The following is a 16850-nucleotide window of genomic DNA, read 5'->3' on the forward strand; positions in this document are numbered from 1 at the left end:
TCTCCTTTGAAAATTATAAATAACTTGAAAAAATCGAACTGTCTAAGGTGGGAATTGAACCCACGATTTTTTCAAGTTATTTATAATTTTCAAATTAGTTTGATATGCGACTCTTAACGCTAAAAATTAAATAACTATGTTTCTCCTTATTTCACTGTAGTTATATTAAAATTTCAGGGTCTTTACAAGTTAACTTTTCTCTACAAGTCTCTACAAGTAAAAGATATTGGTTCGATGAGTGACGGATTGTCTCTAATTTATACTTTAAACTGAGTTTAAGGCCGTGGTTAATGGACTGGATTGCAATGCAACTATTGTTATTAAAGTATTTCGCACTTTCAGTTCCTAGGCTATCTAGCTAGATTATAAAATTAAAACAAAAAAAATTTTCTTCGGCACTTATTGCTTGCATTAAAAAAAAACGAATGATTAAAAATATTCATGTTCTCATGAATTTGTAAATATTCACATCCGTGTCATATATCATGCACATTTTAATTTTATTGGAAAGATTAAAGAGCACAGTGGTCGGACAAACCTCGGTCATAAAAGGTTGCTTTTCTACTCAGTTTTATAAAAGCAAAAATTCAATATTTGAGATTGCAACCTTTGGTTAGGTATTTTGGTTTATTATCATTTGATTAGTGTTGCAATAAATTAAGAATTAATTTATGTGTCTTTTATTGTCATTTAATTTCTAGGAATTTCCAATTGGTAGGTCTTGATCACCACACAATAACTTGGTCAAAGTCACCTAGACTTTGCTTGATTTTTTCATGTATTTTTATTAATACTTCAAGTTGCTATGCAACACGCTACACAGCAACTGGTCGTATTGACGTGGCTTAAACATTTGTATCCCAGAAGTCCTCTATCCGACCGGTGACCACCTTAGAGTGATTTGTGCTCTTGGGTCTTAATATTTAAACTTTTTTTAATTCGCAAAAGTACAAAATGCATTTATTGCGACTACATAAGATGCTACATTTAGCTTGATGTGCTGTTTGTCCAACAGTGATATATTTACCCCGCGGACTCACGCATGACCAGCGATACTAGATCAAGGCAATCGCGCAGTCCACTTCCCGCGACCATTGCAACTGTCGTCGCAGCCTTGCAATGAGCAAACCGACTCTTTATGCTATGTCAGTTGTCGCATACGTCACGTCAAAAATATCGACATGGGCACACGTATGGGCTGGTATTGAAGTCGACGAATGACACGTTTTCTCACGAATATAACATTGATAAAAGCCATTTACACAGAGCTACTGAAACGCTTTAATGAGTACTTACAGCCTTATGATTCCATACAATTTTTACAGCTGATGTTTGGTCAGTCTTCCAAAACAAAACACAACATCTAGCCTCAAACTATGCTAGGCTCGTAGATGTGTACGAACAATATTTCCCTACTCATCAATTTATATTTATGAGCACTAGTTCCGTAAGTATTGGAATGGGTACACGTAATACTTACATGACAAAGACACACTTAGGTTTAATATCGTTCAAATATGTAACTTATAAAGTGACAGTAAAAACAAGGCTTTAGGTTCTTCCGTCTATCAGAGAATTATTAAGTGGTGTTGAAGCAGTATTAATTTCAGTTAAAAACATTATAAACTAGTTAAAGTACTTTACCTGTAAATATTGACCGGTTGACAGTTTACTCTGCGGTTTATTAAATAACTGTTTATTACCAGCGAAGTGGTTCAACAATATGCTGATTATAGGACTGTGTACTTTTAGGAATGTCGCAGCGACTTATCCAGGCCAAGAATGCAATCTAGTATGATTGTCACTGACCATAAGTCATCGGGTTCGTGAGCGAATGAACGAATCTCATTTTGATTTATATATGTCACCGTAAAATTGTGAATTCTGTCAGATTATAATCTAACGTAGTTAAATTACAATCTAACCTAACCTAACCCACTGTTAGTTTACAATCTAACGCGTTATATTATAAACTGACAGAGATCACAATTTCACGTTGACATATACAACTAAGGCCCGGTTTCCACCACAGCGGCTCTCTTCTTTGGTTGAAATTCGACTGAAACTCTTAACGAAATCTCATCTTCATTTTGGCGGAAACTGGGCCTAACGCGCGGCATTTTTGACGCATGTCATTTTGACTCAATAACTCATTACGAAATCTCAGAAACTACGAAACTACAAGTGCTAGGAGTTTCTTGCATGGGGGTTGCTATTGGAACATGGTGCTCACTAAGACGGGATTTTGCAAAATCCAACCGCTATGGGGGTAAAACGGGGACCGCGCTGTACGGGCACGTAAGATTAGCTGACCATAACAATAATAATATGATAGCAATGATCAGCATGACTTTGCATGTTCCATGAGAAATATCTTGTTAGAGTTGGAGAATGTATGTCCTTACATTGTTTTTTGCATGTTAACTAGTAATTGTATAATAACGAATTGCGCAGATAAAACAGGCTTGGTAAATAAACTGTAACTGCTTATACTGACTGGAGACCATTTTGGTATGGTCCCAAACCCACACGACAGAAGTAGACTTTAGAATAAGATATGAATTTCGTACATTGTGTCTGTAGATATAAACCGCAAATCTAAAAGTCATGCCACAGTTACAGAAGCACTAAGTGGGGTTTGAGTCTCTTAAAATAAAGTTCACCTCTTAGATTCAGAGGTTCAATTGATTGAGAAGTGTGCGTCAATATTTTAAGTCAACCTATTTATGGATATGGGCTAAAAAGACAATCAATAAAATTGAATGTCCTTTTTCCTTATGACTAAACTTATTACTCATAGTGATCTACCTTTGACTTGTTTGCATTACATTATTATATGTACCTACTTCCGGTCGAATATTCACCTATATGTACCTCTTTCTACATTTCAAAATAATTGTTTTATAGTTTTAGCGCGATTTGTAAGTAAGAAAAACAAACAAAGATATTTTTAGTCCCTGTTCCACCCATTTAAAGATTTTTTGCTACAAAACAAAAGCCTATGTCCCACTTCAAGGTCCAATCTATTTCTAAACAGCTAAATTAGTTTAGCCGCTTAGATGAGAAAAAGTAATCTACCAGCTGAAAAAGTTTCTTTCATGTTTATTGTAAGAGGATAATAGGAGTTGATAATCCGGTAACGGTATTTATCAGCAGTGTGCGTAACGTTATTAACTTATGACTAGCGATTTAAATATGCGTCATACATATGTCGTGCATATGACAATCTTAAGCTTATCGTTTACGGAAGCTCTAATGTTACTTCCTTATGATATTATACCTACGTCAGTATGGTTAATCTATCTATTCATTGAGAAAGAAATGGTATGTTTTGCGTAAGCAATCATTGGGGAAAACTCTCAGATCATAGAAGATGATCTGAGGGAAAACTATTAAGGCTGATTTACACGTATTAAGTAGTTAAATATCTAAAGAAATAGGTAACTTAATTTTAAGTGATTAAATTGCATGTAAACTCAAGTTCCAAGTTAAATTCTGTGCTACTAAATTCTGTGTTTACATGCTATTAATGACTAATTAATTAGTTAAAATTTAGTTACGTACTTAATACGTGTAAATCAGCCTTTATATTCTTATCTGTTCCCTTTACTCTCTACATTCGTCATCATCATCATTTCGGTTACAGGACGTCCACTGCTGAACATAGGCCTCCCTCAATGACTTCCACATCTCCCGGTTGGTAGCGCTCACTCTACATTATTTCTTAGTATTAGTTAGTATTCATTTTAGAAAGCATTCACTGCACAACAGCATTTCTGATGATTGGGTTATGTTACATGATATTAGTCTAATTTTTAATGACGATTTCAAATCTGTAATTGAAATATCTGTATCAGCTCTGGTTAAAAAAATATGACACTTGGGTCTTTTTGTAAAAAAACACTCTTTTTTTAGAGATGATCCTATTTTATGAAGTTGTTAAGTTGAAAAAACTTTCTTTTATTTGACTTCCTTGCTGATGCTGAAGGCAGACAGCTCTTCTGAATGATTCAACAGCAGTCAGCCATCATGTGTGCATTCCAGTGGCCCTGATAGTGTCCCTCTATCGTACAAAGGCCCTGGTGGATTTGCTCGCCATGTTCTTCACTTAGATCCTTAAAAGTTGTGATAAAATTGTTCAGGTGATCGCGAAGAGAGTGTAATTCGATGTTTATATTACATCCAACCNCGAATTGCGCAGATAAAACAGGCTTGGTAAATCAATTGTAACTGCTTATACTGACTGGAGACCATTTTGGTATGGTCCCAAACCCACACGACAGAAGTAGACTTTAGAATAAGATATGAATTTCGTACATTGTGTCTGTAGATATAAACCGCAAATTTAAAAGTCATGCCACAGTTGCAGAAGCACTAAGTGGGGTTTGAGTCTCTTAAAATAAAGTTCACCTCTTAGATTCAGAGGTTCAATTGATTGAGAAGTGTGCGTCAATCTTTTTAGTCAACCTATTTATGGATATGGGCTAAAAAGACAATCAATAAAATTGAATGTCCTTTTTCCTTATGACTAAACTTATTACTTACTAGCGGCCGCCCGCGACTTCGTACGCGTGGATCCCGTTTTACCGCCTTCATCTATCTTACGCGGTTTAGATTTTTTCATACAAATGTTTTTTCCCGCTAACTCCCGTTCCTGTGGGAATTTCGGGATTTCATTGTTGTAACTAAGCTTTAAGTTTACTAAGGTACCTACATGCCAAATTTCAAGCATCTAACTTAAGCGGTTTAGATTTTTCATACAAAAGGATTTTCCCGCTAATTCCCATTTCCGTGGGAATTTCGGGAATTCCTTGTTGTAACTAAGCTTTAAGTTTACTAAGGTACCTACATGCCAAATTTCAAGCGTCTAACTTAAGCGGTTTAGATTTTTCATACAAAAGGATTTTCCCGCTAATTCCTGTTCCCGTGGGAATTCCTAAGTATACTATAACCTGCTCAGGAGTATGACAGACAGACAAAAATTATACTGATTGCATTTTTGGCATCAGTATCGATCACTAATCACCCCCTGATAGTTATTTTGAAAATATATTTCATGTACAGAATTGACCTCTCTACAGATTTATTATAAGTATAGAAGATAGTTTGACTACCTTTGACTTGTTTGCATTACATTATTATATGTACTTCCGGTAGAATATCCACCTATATGGACCTCTTTCTACATTTCAAAACAATTGTTTCATAGTTTTAGCGCGATTTGTAAGTACAATACAAAGGTATTTTAGTCCCCGTTCCACACATTTAAAGATTTTTTGCTACAAAACAAAAGCCTATGTCCCACTCCAAGGTCCAATCTATTTCTAAATAGCTAAATCAGTTTAGCCGCTTAGATGAGAAAAAGTAATCTACCAGCTGAAAAAGTTTCTTTCATGTTTATTGTAAGAGGATAATAGGAGTTGATAATCCGGTAACGGTATTTATCAGCTGTGTGCGTAACGTTATTAACTTATGACTAGCGATTTAAATATGCGTCATACATATTTTATGTCGTGCATATGACAATCTTAAGCTTATCGTTTACGGAAGCTCTAATGTTACTTCCTTATGATATTATACCTACGTTAGTATGGTTAATCTATCTATTCATTGAGAAAGAAATGGTATGTTTTGCGTAAGCAATCATTGGGGAAAACTCTCAGATCATAGAAGATGATCTGAGGGAAAACTATGAAGGCTGATTTACACGTATTAAGTAGTTAAATAACTAAAGAAATAGGTAACTTAATTTTAAGTGATTAAATTGCATGTAAACTCAAGTTCCAAGTTAAATTCTGTGCTACTAAATTCTGTGTTTACATGCTATTAATGACTAATTAATTAGTTAAAATTTAGTTACGTACTTAATACGTGTAAATCAGCCTTTATATTCTTATCTGTTCCCTTTACTCTCTACATTCGTCATCATCATCATTTCAGTTACAGGACGTCCACTGCTGAACATAGGCCTCCCTCAATGACTTCCACATCTCCCGGTTGGTAGCGCTCACTCTACATTATTTCTTAGTATTAGTTAGTATTCATTTTAGAAAGCATTATTAATAGCCACGTTAACAGGAATAAAGGCTACTGTTATTCCCAAACAATGAACTTTTACAGTCCGTGAGTTAATTTCAAACAATTACACGCCATCGTCCCAGCTCTTTACAGGAACACCTGCTTTTAACGGATTGAAGGTAGACTAATTAAAAACCTCGGTCGTCGACATCAGTTGAAAAAGTTTTGTGAAATCGAGAAATAATATTGGGAAATAATCTGAGGGTCTTTGACTTTGCTTTATTAATTTTGGATTTAGGTTGGTTATAGATATTCCTAATAAAGTTTTCAAAGAATCTTGTAAGATATTTTGTCGTGAATATCCAATAAAATTACCAGTGGATGAAGACAGTAACTAAATCACTATAATTAATTAGGTACCTAAAACTGCAGCTGTTTTTCTGAACCTTAATAACACTACACTAAGCAGAGCTTTTCCTGGCGAGTCATCACCATCATCATTTCAGCCATAGGACGTCCACTGCTGAACATAGGCCTCCCCTAATGCTTTCCACGTTGATCGATTGGTAGCAGTATCATCCTGGCGAGTATCATCATCATTTTCAAGTCTTTCAGCCTCCTCTGCACGACCTTCTTCAGTTTACCAGAGGCAAATGGAGGATTTGGTCTACACTGTCCATGTCCATGGTACCAAGAAGGGTCAGGATAGCCTGATGTGGGCATATTTGACATGTTTATGGCGAGGCGAGTAGAAAACAAACTAAAAAATGTGCTTAAACAAGTAGACGTTAAACGTTTTATAAGTGTGGATAACATGCTAAAGGATAATTATAATTATTGTGAAGGATATACTCCATTCCAGAACCTTGCTGCCCCATCGGCCGTCAGTTCTGCGTACTATGTGCCCTGCCCATTGCCACTTCAGCTTGCTAATCCGTCGGGCTATGTCAGCGACTTTAGTTCGTTTACGGCCGCGTACCGGAAAACGCTGCGTGAGACGTCCACCCACAAGGTGGACCGACGACATCATAAAGGTAGCAGGAAAGCGCTGGACGCAGGCCGCTACCAACTGGGTAACATTGACCTTCATTGGTTGGGTTTTTGTGGCGGTCAAGCTGTAGATCCTGGCTGCACAGGAGTTGCAGTGGTGGGAACGAGAGGTGGGAATAGTCCCGTAACCGGGTAACATGGAAAGCATTGGGGGATTGGGCCTATGTTCAGCAGTGGACGTCCTATGGCTGAGATGATGATGATGATGATGACGAAGGATATACTTAATAATAAACCCGCGAAATAAATAGGTCAGGATTACGTGTTCCTGTGTTTATTGTCTGCTGCGCATTATACTCGTATTACGCAAGACTGGCGCTGTTCCGACTCCGAGGCCTTGGAGGGCCTTGCACATTCCTTCGCATTTTTTACTTCGCTATGATTTCTCTAGTCAATTAAATCTAGTAATGAATATACCTAACGAACCGATAGCAAATGCTGTTAGAGGGAAACTGATTTGAACAATATAGTTAATTAATTAAGATTAAAGCTGAGTTGCACCACCTAATTTTGACCGTAACTTTGACAATAACCGCTGTTTTTTGTATGGAGTTTGACAGATTTTTGACGTTTGTCAAAGTTAACTTACGTAATCTTACGATGGTGCAACCCAGCCAAAGTGTTGCTCGTATGCTCTTCGGTATGGTGGCTAGACTTGGAATGTGATGACTACTATTTGCATGGCGTCGGAGGGAAGAATCATTATTCAAGTTTTTATTTCATTATGTGACGACTTGATATGTTGCCCTCTAATGTGAAAACGTCACTGCACTATCTGGTGAATTTCGACAGGAAAGCTACGATAACAATTAACCACCCTATCCTGAAATTTAATGATTAGAAATGGGTAATTGGGTATGCTTATGTATCTTATGACAAATAATTTCATTTACCTACTTGTACTCTTTAATATCCCTGCTATACGAGTACTTAAGCATATATTGCAAAACAGATTTTTTCTATTAGATGTTTTTCATTTAGCGCTAACTAAGTAGGTGCTTTTGTAATACAGAGATGATGCTAGTCCGAGAGAGTAGGATTACCAGTGATACTTTTATCTGGGAAAATAAAGTAAAGAAGTTTTTAAATAAATAAAAGAGAGGAGACTGTTGCCCGTTTTCACCATCAATCCCTAATTTTAAAGTGAAGCCTATGAAACCAAAATGCCTGTTATGTGTCACAATGAGGGTCACTTAAAAATTAGGGATTGATGGTGAAAACGGGCATGTTTCTACTAAGTGCTACCACTTTTAGGTATACGAAATTTATAGCGATGGAAACTTCTAGAATAAGCAATCGAACCTCTGAGAAAGGCTAGTAAACATGAGCAGACCCAAATGTGTACAAACAAATTAACGTTAGATATTCCCAGAAACACTAAATTCAGGTAAGCAATTAAAACTTGCAAACTTTCCGTTTTGATCAGTCGTTTCTGATTGTTCTTGCCAACTCGTACATCTGAGGTCAATAAATTCGTTTCACCTCGGAAAGTTGTCCCATACTGCTACATCGATTTCATTCAATATTTGTATTTAAGTTTATAACTAGATATTGGCCGCGGCAGTACTCTATTATAATTATCTGAGAGATAAGTGGACGATAGTTACACTTGATTAATGATTTAGAGATGTTACATAACTAGATAAACTTAATTGTTTTAGCAAAACAGGCTTTTATAGAACCAAATGAATCAAGTTTAGTAAAAAAGTTAGTAGGCAGACATTTATTTAAAAAAAAAAACAAAGAATGATCACACAAAACCAAATAGTTGGCAAATAACATAATTGCGATGTTTAAATACATATTAATAAATTAATGTATCAAAGCATTACTTGCAAAACTTATATCATAAAAGTAATAAAATTATTTCCGTAATCACGTTACTAAAGTCACAGGTTTTTATGGCCGATTTATGTACTAATTTAAATTCCGTCTAATAATATACACCGGCATTATTTATTTACTTCGGTGTGCGTATACTGTGTTATTATAAGTTGTTTTACAACAAGACACTTGTTGCTCATTTAGTTATCTATGTAAAGGAACGTAATTGACAACCTCCAGTATTTCAAGGATAGTAGTAGAAACAAGTAGTTATTTTACATTAATGTAACCCATAAGTGCCCTTATCTGATATACATATAGACGACTGCACGTCAAGCTAATCACGGTGGTCTCTTATGTACTTAGCAATAGAGACGATTTTGCAACAAAAAACTTATAGTCTGATGCGCTGTCTGTACTACTTTTTTTTTTAAATATTATTAGCAATTTGTATTGCCAAATTACTAATAGTCCCGTTGGCCCCTCGTGTTAGGCTAAATAAGCTTGTGTTACGAGTGGGCTCACCACAATAGTAGAGCGGCGGTGGGATTCGAACCCGCGTTCCTAGGATCTCGAGTCGGCCAGTCCGACCCCTTCACCGTTCGGCTATCTTGGCTATAAACTTACTGGGTACATAATTATTGTTGCACAGGAAATGTGTCATTTATACTGTTATTAGCCGGTTCCTGATTAACTCCCTGATAGCCTATTATAAAATTAATTAGTTGTCAATAAAACCCCGAATTTTAGTCTCGGATAGAGGTATCTGGCAGTTGAAGTAATCGGTCAGCAACCTTCATTTGTTTATGTCAGATAACTGCCTATAACTTTACAGGAACTTGGGAACTTAGTGAAACTGACAAGACAACAGTGATTTATAAATAAGTAACATTTTTTTTTTTTTTTTTTATGTGATAGGAGGCAAACGAGCAGACGGATCACCTGATGGTAAATGATTACAATGTGTGTATTAATATCATATATTGGAACTTTACAGGTACTAGTAAAACTGACAAAAATACTGAGATTTATAAATACTCGTAGGATGTAAGTGTATTAATATCACATGTTGAACAGTCAGTCTAATCTATGCATCCATCATCAAGGGGCGATGACCTTCATCTTGATGCATCGGAACGTATTGGTGTTGTTAAAAATAAACCGTAATTTATCATGACAGAGCTTAGAATAGCTCTGCATGTCATTCAAGTGGCATGACAGCCGGATTAGGGCTTTATAAAAGCATATTTTTGGAGTTATTAGAACTGTATTGAGTAGCTATAATCTACTCTCTTTGTTAACTAAGCGAAAACTTTTACCTTCCGTTTCATCGAAGGCCGAGGTTAATTGAGTTCAGCCTCGGTAAAGATGAAATATTGCTGTGTGTAGTATTTTTTAGATGAAGGCTTTTCCACCTAAGATAGATAGATTATTATCGTTATTGCACATAAAACTGACAAATGAAAGAAATATCAAAATGAAACAGCATATAATTAAACAACAGGCTTATCACTAGGAAGCGATCTCTTTCAGATGACCCATGGAGATGACTGTTGCTTAAGATGCGATGGTGATGATTGAACTTAGTTAGTACTACTTAGGCCCAGTTTTTTGATTCATACTTAAAATAACAAATTGTTAAATTTTGCTACTAATGGTTAAATATTAACAAAATGCTAACTAATAGTTAAAAAATGTACTAATAGTCAAGCTAACCATTGTTCGAAAAATATTTTTTTCTGATATTCAACCACTTGTCATTTGACATCTGCCAAATTTGACTATTGGTTATTTTAACTACGAATCAAAAAACCGGGCTTAAGGCCCAGTTTTTTGTTAATATTTAACCATTAGTAGCAAAAGGACAATGACCAAAAGTGGTCCAAATGTCCACCATTAATCCATTAATGAGACCTATATTGGCTTATAGTCCATTAAATAGAGATTAACTTTCAGTATGGGACGAAAAAAAAATAATCTGTCAGTAAAAAGTTATAACACTTTAAAAAATTGTAGTAGTTTACGCGCTAATCTCTGCTGGTCCGACTTGAAAAATTATTTTTGTTATGGATAGCCCATTTATCAAGGGTGGTTTTGGGATAAATAACATCACCCTACAACCAATAGGGGCGGAGCAGTAAAGACAAATGTTGTAAAAATGGGAAATATTATTCAGACGATTTCACGCGTACAAAGTCGTAGGCACAGCTAGTATAATATTTAATAAAATTCATCTATAAGCCCGCCCCACATGCGACATGACATAACATGCGTAGATTAGTCCAAAATGTGCAATGGATAGAATGATATCAAGAACATTTTTCTGATGAAAAGGTAAAAAACAAACTTCTCATTCAGTCATAACTTTTTACTGACAGCATATTTTTGATTGCGGTTTGGTTATAATGAATCAGTATTTAGTAGACTATTTTACTACATAGCTCTCGTTAGTGGTGGACATTTGAACCACACTCTATACATTTTTGGTCATTGTCCTTTAACAATTTTAACCATGAATAAAAAAACTGGGCCTTAATATAATACTCAGTAATAATATTTTAATAACACTAAGGTTGAGTTGTACCACCTTTAACTGTAACTGTAACCATAACCGTAGTTTTTGTATGGAGTTTGACAGACTTTAAAATAAGTTAAAGTATATGGTGCAACCCACCCAGTCTAACTTTTAACTAACACTAAATTAAATTAGCTCGGCTGAATCATCGTGAATAAAACGATTTGTTTAAATAATAGATGTAAATACTGGTAATAGATACATCGCAGACACGACACGTTCGACCGGTTGTCAGACTCACGACCGGTGTGCGCCCGAATTGCGAGTCAAGTTCACATGTCGTGCGTGAGTACGTCATCTGACATAACGGTTAGGTGCTGCGTAAACGGTGAAACAAGATACAATTATATTTAACCGACTGCAAAAAGGAGGAGGTTCGAAATTTTGATTGTATTGTTTTGTTGAACTAATCACAGGCTTGAACTTATTATGGCTTGTGTGGTATTTTACTATAGATAAAAATAATTTTCATAACATGGATTTTATGGCGCATTTCACTTGCATGACTCTTGTCTTCCAAACGACTTTGTAGTTTTGCCATCCTTCGTTAGATGAAAACTTTGATGGACAAATTACCGGTCCTTAATTTGCCTTTGAAAAAAATACTAAAATAAATAAATAAAATAAAAAATAAAAATTATTTATAGACAAACACAGTCCATATTATGTTAGTAAAAAATTGATCTAGAAGAAAAATTTTGTTGTAGTTTCAAGTGATCCCTTCTTTTTGCGTAGAATTTAATTTGAGAAACGCAATGAGGAGCTCGCGATCAAATCACAATCGTATGTATGTTTTATTGTCTTCAGGCACAGAGCACATCAAGTTATTTGTAGAGCTGCGTGGCTTGTTGTTGTCTTTATTCACTTAGAAAAAAAAGGAAAAAATACATACAATATTTTTTAGGGTTTTTAAACCTACTTAAACAAAAAACAAAAAACAATAAATTTACTGTACTTCAATAGAAATTTCAAGAGCATTCAGTCTTAATTATTTTTCTATATTATTACCTTTACCCCGTGTTTACTGTCTACGCTTGCGTGGAGCCTAAACCAAAGAGAGGCGTGACGGATACCGTAGCAACACGTCATGGACATTTAACGTATCGTTTATTGTTTTTGTTTTGACATTACAGTACCTATTCATTTGTTAATTTCGTTTGTTTTGTTTTTATTATATTCAGTTGTTGATATCAGGCACTAAATCGGTCTTCCTATAATTGTTTATCACGTCAAAATGTTAAAATAAACTACTGGAACTTGATCAACAATGTTTTGTAATTTTATAAAAAACAGGAAATCTTCGAAATTGTTTTTCAAATGCGTCATTTAAAATAGGAAGTAAATCAGGTTCTATATTAGTTTCCGAATATTTTACTTGTATATTTCCTAAAAACTATATATCATAAATTAAAAAATAACAATGAGTCGTTCAATTTATTATGTATTTGAAAAAAAAAAAGTATTTAAGTAAGTTTATATCCGTTGTCTAGTACTCATAGTACAAGTTTTGCTTAGTTTGGGTCTGGCGGCGGAGTGTAAAATGTCAAAGGATATAATTTATTTATTTATCGGCCTGGTGAAATAAAGCCATAAAAGTAATTTGTTTTCAGCGCTCCTAACTTTTACAAGTAACAGTATTACACCTTACCTTACCACTGTTAGGACAAAAAATAGGCCAGTGCTGTAACAGAAACAATAAATGTTAACACGACTGAAGCCGGGGTGGGTCGCTAGCGTGAAAATAGGACATCTGAAAGGTGTTATTATTTATTACAAAAAGTCTGTTTATTTTCAAGTCCCTGTTTATTTTCAAGTCCCTGTTCATTTTCAAGACATTTATCGAAAACCATTAAATATTTAACCGCACTTAGTCCCTAGATACGGAAACAAGGATGCCAGGTATTACGGCTAATTCAATTATTTCGATTAAGTTGGGTAGAGTTCGTTGTCGTACGTTAATCCCGTGCTAATTAGAAAACTTGTCAATTAATTGGAACTTCATAAATTAATAGAGAACACAAAATAAGTTAGGACTGTTAATTAGACCTTGACAATTTTTTATCTAATTAAAAATTATAAGGTTAAATGGAGATTTAAAGAAAAAGGTAAGTGTTAATATCGTGTTCCTTCTAAACGTTAATATTATGATCATATGAGTACAACGCTTTTTGTTTTGGTTGGTGGTACAGCTTTGTAAATGATTAATATAATTTAATTAATAAAAGGTAGGATTATTTTTAGTATCGGAAGAGGAAGTGTTTTCTGAATAAATTATCGAAACACAAGATGACACGAATTATTGAAATCATCGCTCTATCATCTCGAAGAGTACCCAACCTGTTATGCGAGCGTGTTATTCTTTTTAGTAGTATGCAAAATTTCGGATATGACCTTTACTACTCGACATTAAGGTGTATTATATTGTATCGTCACGAGCAGATGCTGTGGCAAGACAAAAGAGGGCTAGTTTGGCCTGTTTTGAAATCGTGACGAGTCATATATAAGTTCTTGAGGCGGGAGCTGGTCATCAGTCAAGAGGAGACCTCGTAGTGGCAGCTTGTTTGCTTGTTAGACGAGATCGAAACCTATTCAACATGTACAAATCGGTACGTCACTTACTTTACTTTATAAGATTTCGGCGTATCGGCTGCAGCATAGCAGCCGAAACGTCAAGCCGTGAATACATATGTAACTCATATAAAAAATATCCTTTGACCCATGTTTCTCTACTTTCCTTTACTAATTACTATACATCCTCTACTAAATTGTCTAGAAGAGATCGCTTCCTAACGATAAGACCGCCAGAATGGTACTGTTTTGCATTTGTATTTTCTTAATTTATCAGTTTTATGTTCTGTGAAAATTAGTAGTGTCTGAGACATTGTAAGCAATGTCGCATATACTCAAATCAAATCAATTGTTCGAAAGAAAACTCCGACCTAAAATTTATCATTATTTCCCACTCTGTTTATGTTTTGGAAAAATTAAGAGCTACCTTAGCGTACCTCTTTCACCTCCAGTTCATTGCCACCGGCGTTATAACTCATTTCAAATTCCTTCATTGCCCTGAATCGTTTATAAATTTCTAACTAGAACCTAGACGCAAAAAATATTGCGACCTAATTTAGGAATTTGGGATTCCTTTACCTGAAACAATTTCGGGTTCGTCGACCGACCCATCCAGTTCTTATCCATTAGCTTTATTACATCGCTTTTATAATAACGGTTGGCACATTGTTAAGCGTAGCCAGATGTTTCGCCGGGCACGGAAGGGTTAAATCCTAAGGGAACACTTAAAATTACGCACCCTCTTAGTTTTGATTTAACTTAGGTACTTGTTCCTGACATTTAGACGATTCAGCAAAAATGTTAGACAGTTTAGAATTTGTTTCGTTAATTTGAACAATACTCGTAATACGCATTATATCGACTATTATTACGAGTCTTTAAAACTTCATAAGCATATTATTACCCGAATTGTGTAACAAAATAACATACACTATTATACTGTTACATTTTATACTGCTGAATGGTCACATTAATTGATCTTCAACTATCCTGTGCCTCAACTCTGTAGCTCGCATCGTTCTTGTTTGTGTCTAGCTCTCTATCAGATAAATAATAATCCGCATAGAAGTTGGATTTTTTTGCCATTTTGTTTCGTGCCTTCGGTGCCCGATTTAACACCTTGTTTGAGTTGAATTTGTTGCGGCGCTTCTTCTCAGAACTTGCCAAATGTTGGTCTCGAAGCACTGGGCTAAGGGCTATATTTCACAGGGACACTATGGCGGCGCAACCAGTCGCCGGCTACCAACAAAATGTATGCAGCTCTATAGATAGTTACTCACCTGGTGTCCGTTTGGTTGCGCAAAGCTGCATACATTTTGTTGGTAGCCGGCGACTGGTTGCGCCGCCATGATGTGCCGGTGAAATATAGCCCTAAAAGTTTATGAAAATGTAAAAGTTCCATATGAGCAAAACTTTAAGGTTTTTTATTAGACTTTTATTTTTATTCTTTTATTATTTTAATATTTGGCTATTTGTAAGCACTATTTAATAGTCCAAGCAAATAAAGGACTTGACTTTGACTTTGACCTTCTTAATTTTTCTTTTGTTTATTTTATGTCTTCCTAATTTTTCTTTTGTTTATTTCCAGATCATCCTTTTCGCCATCTTGGCTTGCGCCGCCGCTGCGCCTGCACCTTCGCACGTGCTAGCTTACTCCGCCCCTGCTGTGGTGTCGTCTGTAGTCCAGCCTGCTGTGTCGAGCTACTCTGCATACTCCAGCTCTGTAGTCCACGGCTCCCCTGTAGTGCCTGTAGTCCACTCAGCGCCTGTAGTCCACTCAGCTCCTGTAGTTCACTCAGTACCTCTTGTCCACTCAGTACCGGTCGCCTACTCCGCCCCTGTACACACAGTATTAGTCTAAGATAGCATTTATGTATAAGTTAATAACGATAGAAATTCTTTACCTTTATGTAGTTTCCAAGTTTTCGAGTAAATTCTGTAACAAACTGACAATGTGATCCTTAATTTTTGGTTTTTGAAATGGTTTGTGCTTTATAGTTTTTAAATTCTCCAAATTTTAATATATTTCTCTAAATCGGCAAATGTATATGTGATATTATAGTCCAATCAACGAGGCGTTTGTAACCCGAATAATTCGTCCGTCAATGAAACTTGGCACATGGTGAAAGTAGGTAATATAGATCATAGATATGCAAAAATCCAACAAAATTTTTTTTGGGAAGTTATGTTTTTTGACCTAAACATGAAAATCGTTAATAACTCTCTGTGTAAAAATTCTCAGCCTGAAATTCTTTCTGTATACGTACCTATGTACTACTTAGAATATGTATGTAAAAGAATCCAACACTTTTTCGATTTCAGAGATACCTGAAATTTAACTTTTAACATTTTGCACTATAACTTCTACTGAAAAATTGCTCTGCTGATTTTTATTTTTTAATACGCTTTTATATGTTCAAATACATAGCTATTCACAGTAATCCAATAGATTTTCCTTTACTATGTTATAGTTCTTATTTTTACGTAATTACGTCGTGTGAATAATTGCTCCGTCCATTTTTATACATCTATTGGCCATTTGATAATATATTAAAACAGATTTATCAATAATCCAACAAATTTTCGAACGTTAACTATACTTTTAATGATATAATGCACGCGGGCAATGTAGTTCGCGGGCTAAAGTCAGCGATACGCTCTTATTACTACTCCCGTAAGGTTGACATTTCAAGTAACAGAAGGTAGACGCGTATCCATAGCGAGTTTTTCACCATACGCCTTAATTTTAAGTAAGTATTTGGTTTAATTATGTACTAACATAGCGATTGTAGTAGGTACCTAGATAATCGACATA

The 16850-nt window shown here is 35.3% G+C and overlaps 1 protein-coding gene across 1 annotated transcript; it reads left to right on the forward strand.

The window, feature by feature from the left end:
- The first annotated feature begins 13933 nt into the window (after window positions 1–13933).
- LOC114357719 (A-kinase anchor protein 14-like) lies at window positions 13934–16096 on the forward strand. Its single transcript, XM_028311468.1, has 2 exons — window positions 13934–14073; window positions 15624–16096. Exons 1-2 carry the CDS (start codon window positions 14062–14064, stop codon window positions 15894–15896), a joined length of 285 nt encoding a protein of 94 aa, XP_028167269.1. The 5' UTR covers window positions 13934–14061; the 3' UTR covers window positions 15897–16096.
- Window positions 16097–16850: the final 754 nt, after the last annotated feature.

Source organism: Ostrinia furnacalis, unplaced genomic scaffold, assembly GCF_004193835.3.
Source record: "Ostrinia furnacalis isolate ACB-3 unplaced genomic scaffold, ASM419383v2 OfSCF3323, whole genome shotgun sequence".
In the NCBI taxonomy this organism is placed as follows: Eukaryota; Metazoa; Arthropoda; class Insecta; order Lepidoptera; family Crambidae; genus Ostrinia; species Ostrinia furnacalis.